The sequence below is a fragment of the Danio rerio genome, chromosome 13, assembly GCF_049306965.1.
Source record: "Danio rerio strain Tuebingen ecotype United States chromosome 13, GRCz12tu, whole genome shotgun sequence".
NCBI lineage: Eukaryota > Metazoa > Chordata > Actinopteri > Cypriniformes > Danionidae > Danio > Danio rerio.
The window spans coordinates 49366061-49381496 of NC_133188.1; the positions used below are offsets into that span (position 1 = coordinate 49366061).

The 15436-nt window shown below is 36.4% G+C and overlaps 2 protein-coding genes across 6 annotated transcripts in view; one reads left to right on the top strand and one right to left on the bottom strand.

Moving 5' to 3' along the window:
- LOC100535278 (collagen alpha-6(VI) chain) overlaps window positions 1-3917 on the top strand; it is an 81164-nt gene extending 77247 nt beyond the window's left edge. For all 4 annotated transcript variants that reach the window (XM_073920297.1, XM_073920298.1, XM_073920299.1 and 1 more), the window contains 3 exons: window positions 311-481; window positions 1475-1519; window positions 3085-3917. In XM_073920297.1, coding sequence (XP_073776398.1) covers window positions 311-481; window positions 1475-1519; window positions 3085-3284 — 416 coding nt within the window. In that variant the 3' untranslated portion in view covers window positions 3285-3917. The remainder of the gene's footprint in view (window positions 1-310; window positions 482-1474; window positions 1520-3084) is intronic.
- Window positions 3918-5538: 1621 nt separating this feature from the next.
- fndc5a (fibronectin type III domain containing 5a) overlaps window positions 5539-15436 on the bottom strand; it is a 33982-nt gene continuing 24084 nt past the window's right edge. The window contains exons 5-6 of one of the 2 annotated variants that reach the window (XM_021480899.3): window positions 14585-14752; window positions 5539-11995 (exon numbers count right to left, since the gene is read on the bottom strand). In XM_021480899.3, coding sequence (XP_021336574.1) covers window positions 14613-14752 — 140 coding nt within the window. In that variant the 3' untranslated portion in view covers window positions 5539-11995; window positions 14585-14612. The remainder of the gene's footprint in view (window positions 11996-14584; window positions 14753-15436) is intronic. The other variant, XM_068213112.2, reaches the window with a different exon arrangement.

Genomic DNA, 15436 nt, shown 5'->3' on the forward strand with positions numbered 1-15436 from the left:
ATGTTTTAAATCAGTTTATTCCAGTGTAAGTTTTAACTATAATTAGCTGATTTTGATTAGCAGATTTATCTAAAAAAAATAAAAGGCAGACGCTTTTGTTTTTTACAGTCCACACTGCATGGAAGGTAATACTGAAAAAGCGTAATAAGAGCACTTCAACTCCCTGGTGTACCTGCTCTACCTTTTCTAAAGTCGCATGTTTCCTCACTCTCATTAAAAATGCACACACTGTTTTTGTGCTGTTTCTTTGATATAGTTCAGTATTCAGTGCCATGGGGAATTAGTGGAGTGTACTGTTTGTTTCCAACAGCACGATGTTTCCTTGCGAGAGATCCTGGCCGTTTGTGTGGAACGTACGTGTCCAGGTGGTACTATAGAAAACAGACCAACAAATGCATACATTTCTGGTATGGCGGCTGTGATGGGAATGAAAACCGATTCTTGACGGAGGACGAGTGCCTTAGGGAGTGCGGCTCCACAGGTATATTTAGATTTTCTTCTGTTTTTATGGATTGTTTATTGCTATCTATCTCTCTCTCTTTGAATGTATCAGAGACGGAGAAAGAGAACTATCCATTTAAATCTTGTTTAGCTGAAAATAGTAACAATTTTATCATTTTAAAACGTTGTCAAGGTTTGCCATGTTTAGTTTGATGTTTTAAGTCTGTTTGATGTCATTTTTTTAAGCTTATTGGATCCTTTTCACATTTCCGGGTTTTTCAACAGGAAAACCATACTAAAAATATACATAAGTTTTTTTTTATGTAAATATTAAAAACTTTTAAGTATTTAAGATGCTGATGATTGTTAAGCACGTCATAACACGTCTTGTGAAAAGGGCCCATACTACTTGATTTTTTTTTGTATTTTTGTATATCTTTCTAAATGTATTCAAATTGGTTTGTTCTCTCTCTCTCTCGCTCTCTCTCTCTCTCAAATTCTAATTTAAACTTGCCTTATTTCCATGACAAATGTTACATATTGTCAAAGCTTATAGTATCGGATTTTTATATTAAGCAAAACTTGTGAAATTATGACAGTAGTAGTGAAGAAAAAAAACACAATAATTAACTGTATATTTAATAATCAACAATTTAGAATAAACTATTGATTAAAATACTGTTTTTTATTATTAAAAATCAGCATTTTTGGATGAAACAATAATAATAATTTACAGCATATTTAATAATCAACGTTTTATAATTCCTTTATAAAAATGTGGAATTCTCTCAATCTCTCTTTCTTTTCCTTTCAATTTTAAATGAAAATGTCATATTATGTCGCAATGAAAAATAAAAATTTTCATAAAACCAGTTCAGTAAATCCAGAGAAACTCTGAATTCTTATTTCTGTCTTAAATGTTCACTAATAATCTTATTTATGAGACTATAAAAATAAAAAAATAAAGCTTTATACTTCAATGCCTAAATCACAAACTTTTTAAATTAATAAATCTCTTCTTTTTTTCCATTAGATGAAATTTCTTCCACAGAATCCAAAAATCTTCCTCAGGATCCCAGTGAGTAAACTACTGTTGTTTTTATTACAACCAGTTGTAGGTTATTGTTCATCCAACTAAAAGACTCATTATATATATATATATATATATATATATATATATATATATATATATATATATATATATATATATATATATATATATATATATATATATATATATATATATAAAAACAGAATTATATGAGTTTGATAAGTAAATAAAATCAGACTTTTATAAAATTGTGTCTGTATGTGTGTGTGTGTATATATACATATACAGGGTGGGCCATTTATATGGGTACACCTTAATAAAATAGGAATGGTTGGTGATATTAACGTCCTGTTTGTGACACATTAGTATACGTGATAGGTGGGTGTTGACCATGGTGGCCATTTTGAAGTCGGCCATCTTGGATCAAACTTTTGTTTCTTCAATAGGAAGAGGGTCATTTGACACATCAAACTTATTGGGAATTTCACAAGAAAAACAATGGTGTGCTTGGTTTTAACATAACTTTATTTTTTCATGAGTTATTTACAAGTTTCTGACCACTTATAAAATGTGTTCAATGTGTTGCCCATTGTGCTGGATTGTCAATGCAACCCTCTTCTTCCACTCTACACACACCGATAGCAACACCGCTGGAGAAATGCCAGCACAGGCCTCCAGTATTCGTAGTTTCACGTGCTGCTCATCTTGTATCTTCACACCATAGACAACAAAGACAGTGAGGTGATTCTTCATTAATAGAAACCTCAAGGCCACTGGATATTTGAAATTGCTCCATGATGATGTGTTTCCCTCTTTATGCACTGAAGCTGGCACGTTCCCTGAGTTTTTCCAGCAAGATGGTGCAACACCACATTATGGGTGTCAGGTCCGAGCATTTCTAGATGAACAGTTTCCTGGAAAGTGGATTGGTCGTCGTGGGCCAATTGAATGACCCCAAAGGTTTCCCGATCTGAACCCCGTAGACTTTTATTTTTGGGGTCATCTGAAAGCTGTTGTCTATGGTGTGAAGATACAAAATATGCAACACCTGAAACTATGGATACTTGAAGCCTGTGCTGGCATTTCTCCTGCCGTGTTGCTATCAGTGTGTTTAGAGTGGGAGAAGAGGGTTGCATTGAAAATCCAACACAATGGGCAACACATTGAACACATTGTATAAGTGGTCAGAAAGTAACTTCAGAAAGAAGTTATGTTAAAAGCAAGCACAACATTGTTTTTCATGTGAAATTCCCAATAAGTTTGATGTGTCAAATGACCCTCTTTCTATTGAAAAAACAAAAGTTGGATCCAAGATGGCCGACTTCAAAATGGCCACCATGGTCACCAGTCATCTTGAAAAGTTTGCCCCTCACATATACTAATGTGCCACAAACAGGATGTTGAGATCACCAACCATTCCTATTTTATAAAGGTGTATCCATATAAATGGCCCACCCCATATATATAAATATATATATATATAAATATATATATATATATATATATATATATATATATATTTTGTTCTATTCTTTGATCAAAAATGTCAAGCAAATTTAATCAAGCTTTATTTTTCTTTTCCTTTTGCTCAGACATTTGCCAGCTTGAGTCTAATGCAGGAAGTTGCAGCAACTTTACACTGAAATGGGCCTTCAACAGCCGCAATGGTCAATGTGTCCAGTTCTGGTATGGAGGCTGTGAAGGGAACGACAACCGATTCAACACTCAGGAGGACTGTGAGATTCGCTGTCTCAGGGCTAAGAAAGCACCTGCTAACAAAGCTAAGCCTTGATATTAATTTTTGAGGAATTCAGAGTCCATTTGTTTACTCTTGGCAGCTTCTGGATTCTGCAAATGACAGCGCTTGAAGTTTTACCAACTAATTGTTTTATTCATGTAACAGGACTAAAGATACAGCAGTTGATGTAAAAACATAACATGAACTGGCAACACTTTATAATAAGGGTCCGTTAAGTTATAAATGTATTTGCTGACATGAACAAACAATGAACAATACATTAATAAATGTGGAGCTATAATTAATAAATACTGTTGTTCATCCTTAGTTCATGTTAGTAATACAGGAACTAATGAACTTTTATTTTAAATTGTGACATGTCAACATTTTAAATAAAAAAGCCGTTTTTGTTTTAAGGTGAAATGTAAATGATGCGTCATTAGCAGCACCAGAAAGACATGCAAAAATATCCATCGCTGTCATTGCTCAGTTAAACACACAGACCAGTTCCAAAAACAGGAACTAGTGGTGCAGAAACCTCACATTCATCTTAAAATATTATTTTAGACTTGTGTTTTAATCAGTTTTCTGCATTTTCACAGTTGAATTGGTCATGTTTTTACACATCGCCATCAACATAACTGTTAAGACAAATAAAACCCCAATAAAAGAAAATGTTGTACACGGTTTCAGTTTTAGGAGGTTTTGTTTTTTATTTTCAAAGTATTTCAATGCACACTCAATGTTATTTGAAGCTTAAACTAAAGAACAATAATTTTAGATTGTTTACCTGTAGAGACCCAATTTGCTTGTTTCACGCGGCCGCCATTTTAAAAAAACAAAAGCAAGGCTGTGGTGGAAGAAACCCTTAAGTTTAGGATCAGCACTGTAAACATTGCATCAACATGCTGTGGACTACAAACCTTCTCCTGTTGTCGTGATTTTAAAATGTAGATTTGGTGTAAACATCACTTTAATATCATTTAGTAAGTGTAATTTAAACAGTTAAAAGCATATTAGGCATCAAACAAAATCACAATCTCTTGAAGAGTGTCCTCCTAGGCTTCAGTTCATGGCATCAGGTAAACACAGTAGGTGCTTCCCTGCCTCAGCCTATGTAATCTGGTGAGCGCCAAAACAATGCAGTCCTCTGTAGCACAGCCTTGTGTTGTCTGTAAAAGTGTTGTCCTGATGCTGAAATTTCAAAACGTTCGTTCCCCTTACCATTGAGTGCTTTCTTAAACACTGCTGATTTCCCTTGTATTCACCAGTACTCAACAGAAATGACTGTGATTGGCCTTGAAGGTCACCGCTCCTTACCAAGTGCAAACACAAATACATGAACACCGGAGCCTTTAAAAGCTTTGAAGATCAGTTAATTCATCAGGGGATCACTCATCTGTGTTTGCACTTGGTAAACATCATAAACTGATGATCTTCACGGCCAATCACAGTCATTTCTGTTGAGCACTGGTGAACACGATGGCAAATCAGCTTGTCTAAGAACGTGCTCAACTAAGCTTAAATGTTCACACTCTGTTTGAAGGACCATGGGGTAGGGGTACAAAAATTTAATTGGGATTGAGCCTTAATGAAAGTTGCTAGAAGCATGCATAAAATCTCATTGCGACATGTGTCATGTCTTATGAACGCCCCTTCAGAGAAGTGTTACCAAGCATTTGGTCAAAAGTGTGGGAATGTGGGAATGTTTTGTTCTACCAATAGCAGAGAGTGGGAATGTAAAGGGCTGATTTTAAAGTGCTAGTTCATCGAAAACGGAAGATTTGGTTGCTGCAAGTGGCTCCAAACTCCTTTGAGTTTCTTTCATATGTTAAACAGTAGAAATGTAAAAACTGTATAAATTGGCAGCCATCTGACATCCATAAAACGTTGGAAACAAAATAGTATAGAAGACAGGTTACAGGTTGTAACATTCTTCAAAGTATCTTATTTTGTGTTCAACGGGACATCACTTTAAATAGCTTTATCATAGTAAATATTTGCGGCACTGTGGCTCACTGCATTGAGTTCCGGCTGAGCCAGTTGGCATTTCTGTGTGGAGTTTGCATGTTCTCCCCATGTTGGCGTGGGTTTCCTCCAGGTCCCCCGATTTCCCTCACAGTCCAAATGCATGTGCTATTGGTGAATTTAATAAACTAAATTGCCAGTAGTGTGTGAATGAGTCTGTATGGGTGTTTCCCAGTATTGGGTTCGCAGCTGGAAGGGCATCTGCTGCGTAAAACATATGCTGGAATGGTTTGCGGTGTACTCTGCTGTGGCGACCTCTGGAATGGAGACTAAGCCAAAGGAAAATGAATGAATAGTACATGTTTATTCACCTTTATAAGTTTGTTGCAGTTACAGCACAAGCGACTGTCTCAGTTCCATTCAGCAGATTTAATGACAGGTTCAGGAAAGTGTGGTACAAGCACATCGTTCAATTAAGAACATACTGTAGTCCAGTGATTTCAGTTCCCAAATTCCCATATTGTTCTCGACCGCCATGACAGTCAGTTTAAGTGCAATCCTGGAGGCCGGTCCGAATCCTCCGTGGTTTTATTGCTGATGTGAAGCATGTTCAGCCCTTGTTTAGAGACGAGGAGACGACTTTGGGTAAGCATGGGAAATGTCCTCAGAGAACATCATATTAGCACTAAACAGAAATTTGGCAGTGCAGAGAATGCTGACAATGTCGTTAATCTGTTTTAGACAACCATACAATTCTTTCTCACAACATTTTAAAGGATTTAAAGCAGGATTAGCATTATAATAAGAAAACAGAGCTAACAGGAAACTGCTATAAGGGCTTTTCACACTTCTCAAATGTTATAACGGCCTAATTTGCATATGTGTGTGGTTAAAGTCGTTGAATGGAGGAACGCAGCAGCACATGATCATTTACATAACGTTGGGTTAACTCAACTAACCGTAACATCTGCTTTCATTTTCCCCCTGAACAGACTTTTTCGGATAACAACGGTAAGAATAAAATGCACATTTTCCCTCCAAAACACTGGACAGACTTTAAATATGGTCAAAAAAGTCTAGTACTGTACAAAACTTGCAGTCATAATAATAATAAACGGTCATCATGTTTAAAGTCTGTGTGAATTTACAATGCTGGCTAGCACACGTCATTCGTTATTCTTTAGGTGAACAATTAATCTGTGGGATTAATTCATTGAAAAAAGTTTGCTTTGGTAATATTCAATCAAATATGGGTATTTGTCACCCTGTAGTCAAGACGGTTACTCATTGAAGCTAAGCAGGGCTGAGCCTGGTCAGTACCTGGATGGGAGACCACATGTGAAAACTAGGCTGCTGTTGGTGTTAATAAGGCCAGCAGGGGGCGCTCAACCTGTGGTCTGCATGAGTCCTAATGCCCCAGTATAGTCAAGGGGACACCTGTCAGTGAGTACCGTCTTTCAGATGAGATGTTAAACTGAAATCCTGATTCTCTGTGTTCATTAAAAATCCTATTTTGTAAAGTGTAGGGGTGTAACCCCAGTGTCCTGACCAAATTCCCTTCATCGGCCCTTACACCATGGCCTCCCAATCATCCCCATCCACCGAATTTGCTCTATCACAGTCTCTCCACTGTGGATGTCATTGCATCATCCAAGTGGATTGTGAAGCGATTTGGGTGGATGGTCATATAAGTACACTCCACATTTGCTTCTGCGTTTAGAGGGGGTCCTTCTGTTGATGTCAGTTTGACGGTTTCAACCAAAATATTCTTAACCAAGCCTCTCATACCATTAGTCTGCTATAAGGGAATGATGTGCAAAATGAAAGCCCCGCCCCCTACTTAATTTTCAGTTTAGGTTGTATGTACGTCAACATACTGAAATAAAAGTCTCAGCAACTTTTGGTTTCACTTTCAACGTTCATGCCTTTGTATCATGATAATACACCATCCCAGACAATATATCACTTTAAACTCAGACAATATATCACTTTAAACTATTTAAAATGTCAATAAAAGTCCCTTTTTCCAACTTGTCATGGGTAAAAGTTGTTGGTAGAATGCTTAAGGTCCCACAATGCATTTGAAAAGCACAAATAAATGGGGGGAAAATAAAAACTTGAATCACCAAATACAGAAAACTGCTCATTTACATTTATTTTTATAGTGTAGTTCAGGTTTAATATCCAGCTCGCTTATTTTAAGTCCCTGTATAACCTTTTAAGCGCTTTACAAATATTGAAATAGTTTAGTTAACATTAGTTCATAGTTTATGGATGATACTGCAAAAAAGTATCGATCCGATACCAAGTAAATACAGGGCCGGTATTGCTGATACTAATGACAATACTTTTTTTTTTTAAATGTAATTTAAAAAATGTAGTTTAACACTTCTCTCTGTTTAAATGAGTTTTTAAAGCAATAAAATCACAAAACTTGCACCGGAGAACAAATGTTTTAAAATATACAAATGTAAAAAAAAAAAAAAAATCTCTTACTTCTATTTCTCTTTCATTAGTCTCGCAATGAAGCAGCGAATAAGATCTGAAAGAAGCATTTGCAGACACACATACTGGGATTAAAGAGAAGAGATGTATTGTACATTAGCGTTGATTATAACATGCACTAAAACACCGATCATCCTATTAGGCTTGTATCAATTCAATACTAATATCTACAATCAAAAAATATTTTTGCTGCTTGTTCAAACTACTTATTTATAACGAGCTGAATCAACACAATTCTTGAGGGTTAACTTAATTGTTTTACAGTGCATCTGGAAAGTATTCATAGCGCTTCACTTTTTCCACATTTTTTATTTTACAGCCTTATTCTAAAATTGATTCAATTCATGTATTCTTCACAATTCTACACACAAACCCCATAATGACAATGTGAAAAAGAGGTCAAGAGCACTCTGCAGCAGGTTTTCATTCAGGATGTCTCTGTACATTGCTGCATTCATCTTTCCCTCTATCCTGACTAATCTTCCAGATCCTGCTGCTGAAAAACATCCCCACAGCATGATGCTGCCACCACCATGCTTCACTGTAGAGATGATATTAGCCTGGTGATGAGTGGTGCCTGGTTCTCCAAAGGTAACGTCTGGCATTCCCTCCAAAGAGTTCAATTTTAGCCTCATCAAACCAGAGAATTTAGTTTCTTATGGTCTGAGAGTCCTTCAAATGCCTTTTGGCAAACTCCAGGTGGGGAGTGGCTTCAGTCTGGCCACTTTACCATACAGCACAGATGGTTGTCCTTCTAGGTTCTCCTCTCTCCACAGAAATATGCTGGAGCTCAGACAGAGTGACCTGACCAAGAGTCCTGGTGGTTCCAAACATCTTCACTTACGGATGATGGAGGCCACTGTGCTCAATGGAACTTTCAGAGCAGCAGGAATTTTTCTGTAACCCTCCCCAGCTTTGTGCCTTGAGACAATCCTGTCTCGGAGGTCTACAGACAATTCCTTTGTCTTCATGCTTGGTTTGTGCTTTGACATGCACTGTCAACCCTGGGACCTTATATAGACAGGTGTATGCCTTTTCAAATCATGTCCAATCAACTAAATTGACCACAGCTGAACTCTAATTAAGCTGCTGAAACATCTCAAGAATGATCAGTGGAAACAGAATGTACCTGAGCTCAATTTAGAGCTTCACGGCAAAGCCTGTGAATACTGATGTACATGTGATTTTTCTGCTTTTTTATGTTTAATAAATTTGCAAAAATTTCAAAAACTATTTTTTCACATTGTCATTATGGGGTTTTGTGTGTAGAATTTTGAGGATATAAATGAACTGAATCAATTTTGGAATAAGGCTTTAACATTAAAAATGTGGAAAAAGTGAAGCACTATGAATACTTTCCAGATGCACTGAATGCACTGTGTACTTTGATATTGATACTATCAGTATTAGGATTGATTCATCCACCCCTTGTTCACACAGACTTTAAACTCTTAGATGCAGGTTTAACAACACCGTTTCAGATTGGTCAACTGTGAAACGTTAAACTGTGTAACTGTAAAAGTTACCAATAAACCAGGATGTGAAAAGCCCTTCAGAACATTTAACAAACTCAGCCCTACTATAGTCCCTTTATTAAAGAAAACACTTTATATATAAGGAAATATTTACAATGCAACTGGAATATGATCGTAGCATTAAAACATCTTGAAGTAATAAATGCGTCAGGCATTTTTAGTAATGAAGGTGTTTGAGCTGGTTTCAATGCAGTTTTATATCCAAAAGCAAGCTACTGTTTTTTTTTTTCAAATGGGAGTTTAAGGAAACTGCATCGTTGATTTTTATGTCGGATTATATCATAATCAAACACATTTTCCTAACATTAGAGTGTCTGGTTTGTTTTAGGGGATTGAATCGCACTGTAAACAAAATCTGTTAACTAACAGTGTCTGAATATTGTGATTCACAAGGGTTTCCCATTTATTTACGGTTGTGAATTGCATTATGGGACCTTGATCTCTGCTCTGCTAACTTTTATAGACATTTTGGTCATTTTAAATAATGTATAATAAATAATAAATAGAGAAATAAGCCTGTAAAATGCCAGAAAATATACTGAGTTTTTTTTTTTTTTTACAAGGTTTGTAAAGCATAATATAACACCATTCCATACAATATATCACTTTAAACTATTAAAAATGTCAATAAAAGTCCCTTTTTTTTTACTTTTCATGGTTAAAAGTTGTTGGTAGAAAGATCAAGATCCTATAATTAAAAAGCACAAATAAATGGGGGAAAAATAAAAACTTGAATCACAAACTACAGAAAACTGTTCTTTTACATTTATTTTTATAGTTTAGTTCAGGTTCAACACCCAGCTCTCTTGTTTTAAGTCCCTGTATAACCTTTTTAAGTGCTTTTTAAATAGTAAAATAGTTTAGTTAACCTCATTTATTGAGCATTTATTAACCTTGCATTAGTTAATAATAACAATAATACAATTTCACATTAATGTTAGTTCACAGTGCATTAGCTAAATTTGAGATATACCACTTTTTATTATTAAAATAACAAATAGAGATTATCATTAATCAAAAAATGCTGTTGAAGTTCTGAGGATTCTTACTAATGTCAACCTTGTGAAATATTACCGATATTGTGTTTAATTTAGTCCATGCGATCAGCTTGGTAGTAAATCAATGAGTGCATTGTAGTTTGTTGCTGTACATAGTAAAAGAAATGTCTATTCACTCTAACTCATAGCATTTGTTTTAAATCTCTTGTTTCAGCCTACACTCACCGGACACTTTATTAGGTACACCTTACTAGTACTAGGTTGGACCCTACCATCCGAATGTCGCTGTGGAAATCCAGACTCATCAGATCAGGCAATGTTTTTCCAATCCTGTTGTTTAATTTTGGTGAGCCTGTGCCAATTGTAGCCTCAGTTTCCTGTTTTTAGCTGACAGGAGTGACACCCGGTGTGGTTTTCTGCTGCTTTCTATCAGCTAAAACCAGTCTGGCCATTCTCCTCTGACCTCTGGCATTCAGCATTTGCGCCCACAGAGCTGCCTTTCACTTGATGTTTTCTTTTTCTCAGACCATTCTTTGTAAACCTAATAGATGGTTGTGTGTGAAAATCCCAGTAGATCAGCAGTTTCTGAAATACTTCGACAAGCCTGTTTGACACCAACAATCATGCCACGTTCAAAGTCACTTGAATCCCCTTTCTTCTCCATTCTGATGCTCGTCTTGACCATGCCTGCATGCCTAAATGCATTGAGTTGCTGCCATGTGATTGGCTGATTAGGAATTTGCATTAACGAGCAGTTGGACAGGTGTACCTAATAAAGTGGCCGGTGAGTGTATATACCCAAGCAAATCTTTGCTAGCACGGCTGGTTTCGTGTGCTAGATTCTGTGCCTGTGAAAACAACAACACCACACAATGAGAAGCAGAAGTAAAGTTTCTCCAGTGTGCTGAAACCCAAGCTGTCACTAACATTATTCCACAGCATTCTTTCATCTCTCAGTCAAATCAGTGGAACAGTCCAAAATAAAGCGCCTCTATTCTCCGGATGAACACTTCCTTCCCTGAGCGGGAGCAAGAAGCTTGAATAAAAACGTTCGGCTTTAAAGTTTGGGAAAAGATACTCTTGATGATGCCTTGGAGGATGCTAGATTATGCCGTTGGGTTTGGAAAATCTGTCAACACATCTAATAGTTCTTTCTCATTATTATTTATTTGCTTGTTTTAAATATACACTGCACTGTAAAAAATGATGTTTGCTGCTTGTTCAAACTAATTATTTAAATGAAGCTGAAACAACACAATTCTTGATGGTTTTGTTGGAACAACTTAATTGTTTTAAGTTCAATCTACTTACATTTATAAAAACTAATAGGTTAATCCTTCAGTAAATCGCTGCAGATTTACTCGACTATAAAAACCGTCATTGAGAATGTGCATCATGCCATTGCAAACAGCGTAAAAGATTAAACCAGATAAAGGAGCAAAGCTCAAGAGTTTTCAAGTGTAAAAGACAGGCTTTTAAATGCGGATCTTCTTGCCGACACCACTTCTTTGTAAAGCCATAAAAAGGGTCCTTTTTTTCCCCACACTCCGTGCATTTCTTCACAGATTTCCTCTTATCTTCAGACCCCCAGAGCCGGTTTCAGACTCTCGCAGGATTATTCCAGCTTTCTTCAGGAAATGTCCAGAATTCCTGCTTTCTGCTTGTTTTTGCACATTCGGCCGGTGTGGTAAATGCAGATTCACACTTTGATAATGTTGACAGATGGCGTTCGGTTGTTGTTGTTGTTGATGTTGGAGGTCTGTGGAGAGTGAAAGCAGATGTATATAATGTTAGCCAAAGGCTTGAGGGCGACTTAATGAGCTGTGAAGGGCTGAGGAATGAAGAAATGAAAGATGTGTACAGTTGAAGTCAACATTATTAGTCCCCCTGTGAATTTTCTCTTTCAAATATTTCCCAAATGATGTTTAATAGAGCAAGGGATTTTTCACAGTTTTTCCTATAATATTTCTTCTTCTGGAGAAAGTCTTATTTGTTTTATTTCGGCTACAATAAGAGCAATTTTAATTATTTTTTCAATATTATTAGCCCACTTATGCAATATATAGTTGAAGTCAGAATTATCCGCCCCCCTGTTTTTTCCCTAATTTCTGTTTAACAGAGAGGAGATTTTTCCAACACATTTTCTAAACCTTATTGTTTTAATAAATCATCTCTAATAACTGCTTTATTTTATCTTTGCCATGATGACAGCACATAACATTTTACTAGATATTTTTCTAGACACTTCTATACAGCTTAAAGTGACATTTTAAAGGCTTAACTAGATTAATTAGGGTAACTAGGCAGGTTAGGGTAATTAGGCAAGTTATTGTATAATGATGGTTTGTTCTGTAGATTATCGAGAAAAAATATATAGCTCAAAGGGGCTAATAATTTTGACCCTAAAATGTTTTTTTTTTATTTTTTTTTATTAAAACTGCTTTTGTTCTAGCCGAAATAAAACAAATAAGAAAATTACAAACTTGCCCAATTACCATAATTTGCCTAATTAACGTATTTAACCCTTTTAATGTCACTATAACCCTTTAACTGTTCTACAAGGGGGAAAAAATGGATTGGATTAATTCCTAATGTCACTAGTTAACACACTCAGTGGATTATTTGGGGGTTATCATCCCATAATTTCTAAAATATCAACCTCTGCCAAATGGTAGATATGTCAGTTTATGGTAAAAGTGCCGGAATTAATGCATATACTATGAAAAAAAAAAGAAGGTTAAGACCAATTTATTTTAAAACGTATTCAAAATAAAACAGTTTTGAATATAAATCATATTTATTTTTTTGAAGTTTGCTGTTTGTGTAAACCATTATTCAAAACAGTCAAAACATGGTCAACCATTTGGTGGAACAGGCAGTGAAAGGGTTCAGCTGAATACTAGTTTCTTAAAAAATAATTAATCAAATAATATTTACTATCATCATGGCAAAGATAAAATAAATCACTTATAAGGAATGAGTTATTAATACTATTATGTTTAAAAATGTGTTGAAAAAGTCTAAATATACAGGTCGGCTAATAATTTAGGAGGGCTTATAATTCTGACCAAGCCAGTGCAGAGACCCTCAAAGGGGTTGGGATGTTGTGATGTATAAAATCTATTTTTCAGGCACAAGCCGCTACTCATTTGAATTGAGAAAATATTTGTTTATGACCTTTTTTTAGTCATGTCACACATTAAAGTGAATTTTAACATCATAACATCATGGTGTACAGAACAGTCTCTGGACTTGCTGCATCACAGACACCAAGGCTGCGTCCGAAATGGCTTACTTCCATACTATATAATGCGCTAAATACAGTTTGCGAGTCAAGAAGTTTGACTGAATTCATAGAATTCGAAAATCAGTGAGCCAGAAGTACTTGGATGACCTACTACTTCCGGCAAGATTCTGAAGTGTGCATCTAATGCACGCTACACTATCCCATGATGCACCGCGAGATAATTCATGAATGGGAGCTTAGAAGAGAGCTTAGAAAGAGCTTTAAAAGAGCTTAGAATGAGCAAGAGGTGACACTCTAGTGGCTTTTTCCCAAATTACACTAGAGGGTGCGGCGGTCATTTTGGAATGAAAACTCCAATAGAACAACAGCATATTATAAGTCTGTAAAATAAACTATTAAAAGTGCTGATGATTGTGATAGTAAGTGTTGTATTGTCGTCTTTCAGGTAGTATCTCAGCTTAAATGGGCTTTTTAAATAAATAAACAAAAAACAAAGCAGCTGCTTGCCATCGCGACAGTAATGAGATCCAATGGACAGCCGATCACTTTCACTCCAAAATGGCGGAATCCAGGGCTGCTGCTGGGCGCTGCTGTTGCAATGGAACGTTCTATTGAGTGTAGCCTCTTGGTCATTCTAAGCTCTTTGATAGGAATGAAGCGGCTCAACTGACGCGGGTGGGTCACGTGATGATGACAAAATGGTGGACGTTGAACATCCGATTTTCATTCATATTGTGTAGGTCGTACGGTCTAGTAGTACGTTTAAATACAAATAGGAGTACCTAGTGAGTAATAGGCAATTTTGGACGCAGCCCTTTATTTACATATATATATATATATATATATATATATATATATATATATATATATATATATATATATATATATATATATATATATTGTAATCATGACTTTTCAAATGTATTGTAAATGTTTATTATTACCATTTTTGAGTCTCCTCATACAGTTTGATAGAGCACTTGGACCCGGAAGCCACTTCACATATTATTAATAAGGATCATTGTCTGAATAAATGAGGATGTGTATATAGTGATGTGAAATGAAGTGTGATGTCAGTAAAGTGTGGTGGAGTCGATTCACCTGTGTATAGTGTGGTCTGGACTGCTGGTTATACCTTACTGCGCAGCAGGCCACCTGACGTGTGCTCTGGAGTGCTGCATTCAGACGAGTTCTTGGCTTTATCCTTGTTATTGTTTGGTTCGTTGTCTTTAATGATGTCATACTGACGGCAGAATAGTGCGATCACACCTGAAACACACACACACACAAACACTGTAGATTCAGTGTAGATTCAATGTATTTGCAGTGGTGTTTATAACAGCACAACATGCTTTAAGATCCATCCATCCATCCATCCAAATATATCTTTATCATGCAGAATCAACTTTTGCAAGCTGTTTAGAAGGAAATGTGTCCACAGTCATATTGGAGAGATATAAACACAGCACATCTCTTTTTAAAAATGTGTAATGTTAAAATAGGATCCGAATCCCAGCAATTTTGAGGCCCAACATGACATGCTGTTTTCCCTGGGCACCTATATTTTTTGACAGGTGCGTATTAACATGCTCCGTATTAATGCATATAATCATGTCCACAAGACAGGATTTGCAGAGAAACTCAGATTAAAAGACCTGTTCCAACTCTCTGTGATCCAGCATGTGTAACGGAGGCCAGCTAGTGAGTGCTGTGCAGGTAAATCTCATTCCTCTGACCTCTAAAGGTGCTCTAGCGACCGATGCTAGAGGCCATGGTCTGTAGCCTCATGTTAGAGCAACAGACTCCCATGCAGAAAATCGCCGGTTCGATACCAGCTCAGAGCGGGTTGGGTGGCATAGGACTGGCGGGGTTACATTGGTGCCGTGACCCGGATGGTAGCGAGGTTTAGGGGGGTGAGTGTAACGGAGGCCAGCTAGTGTGTGTTGTGCAGGT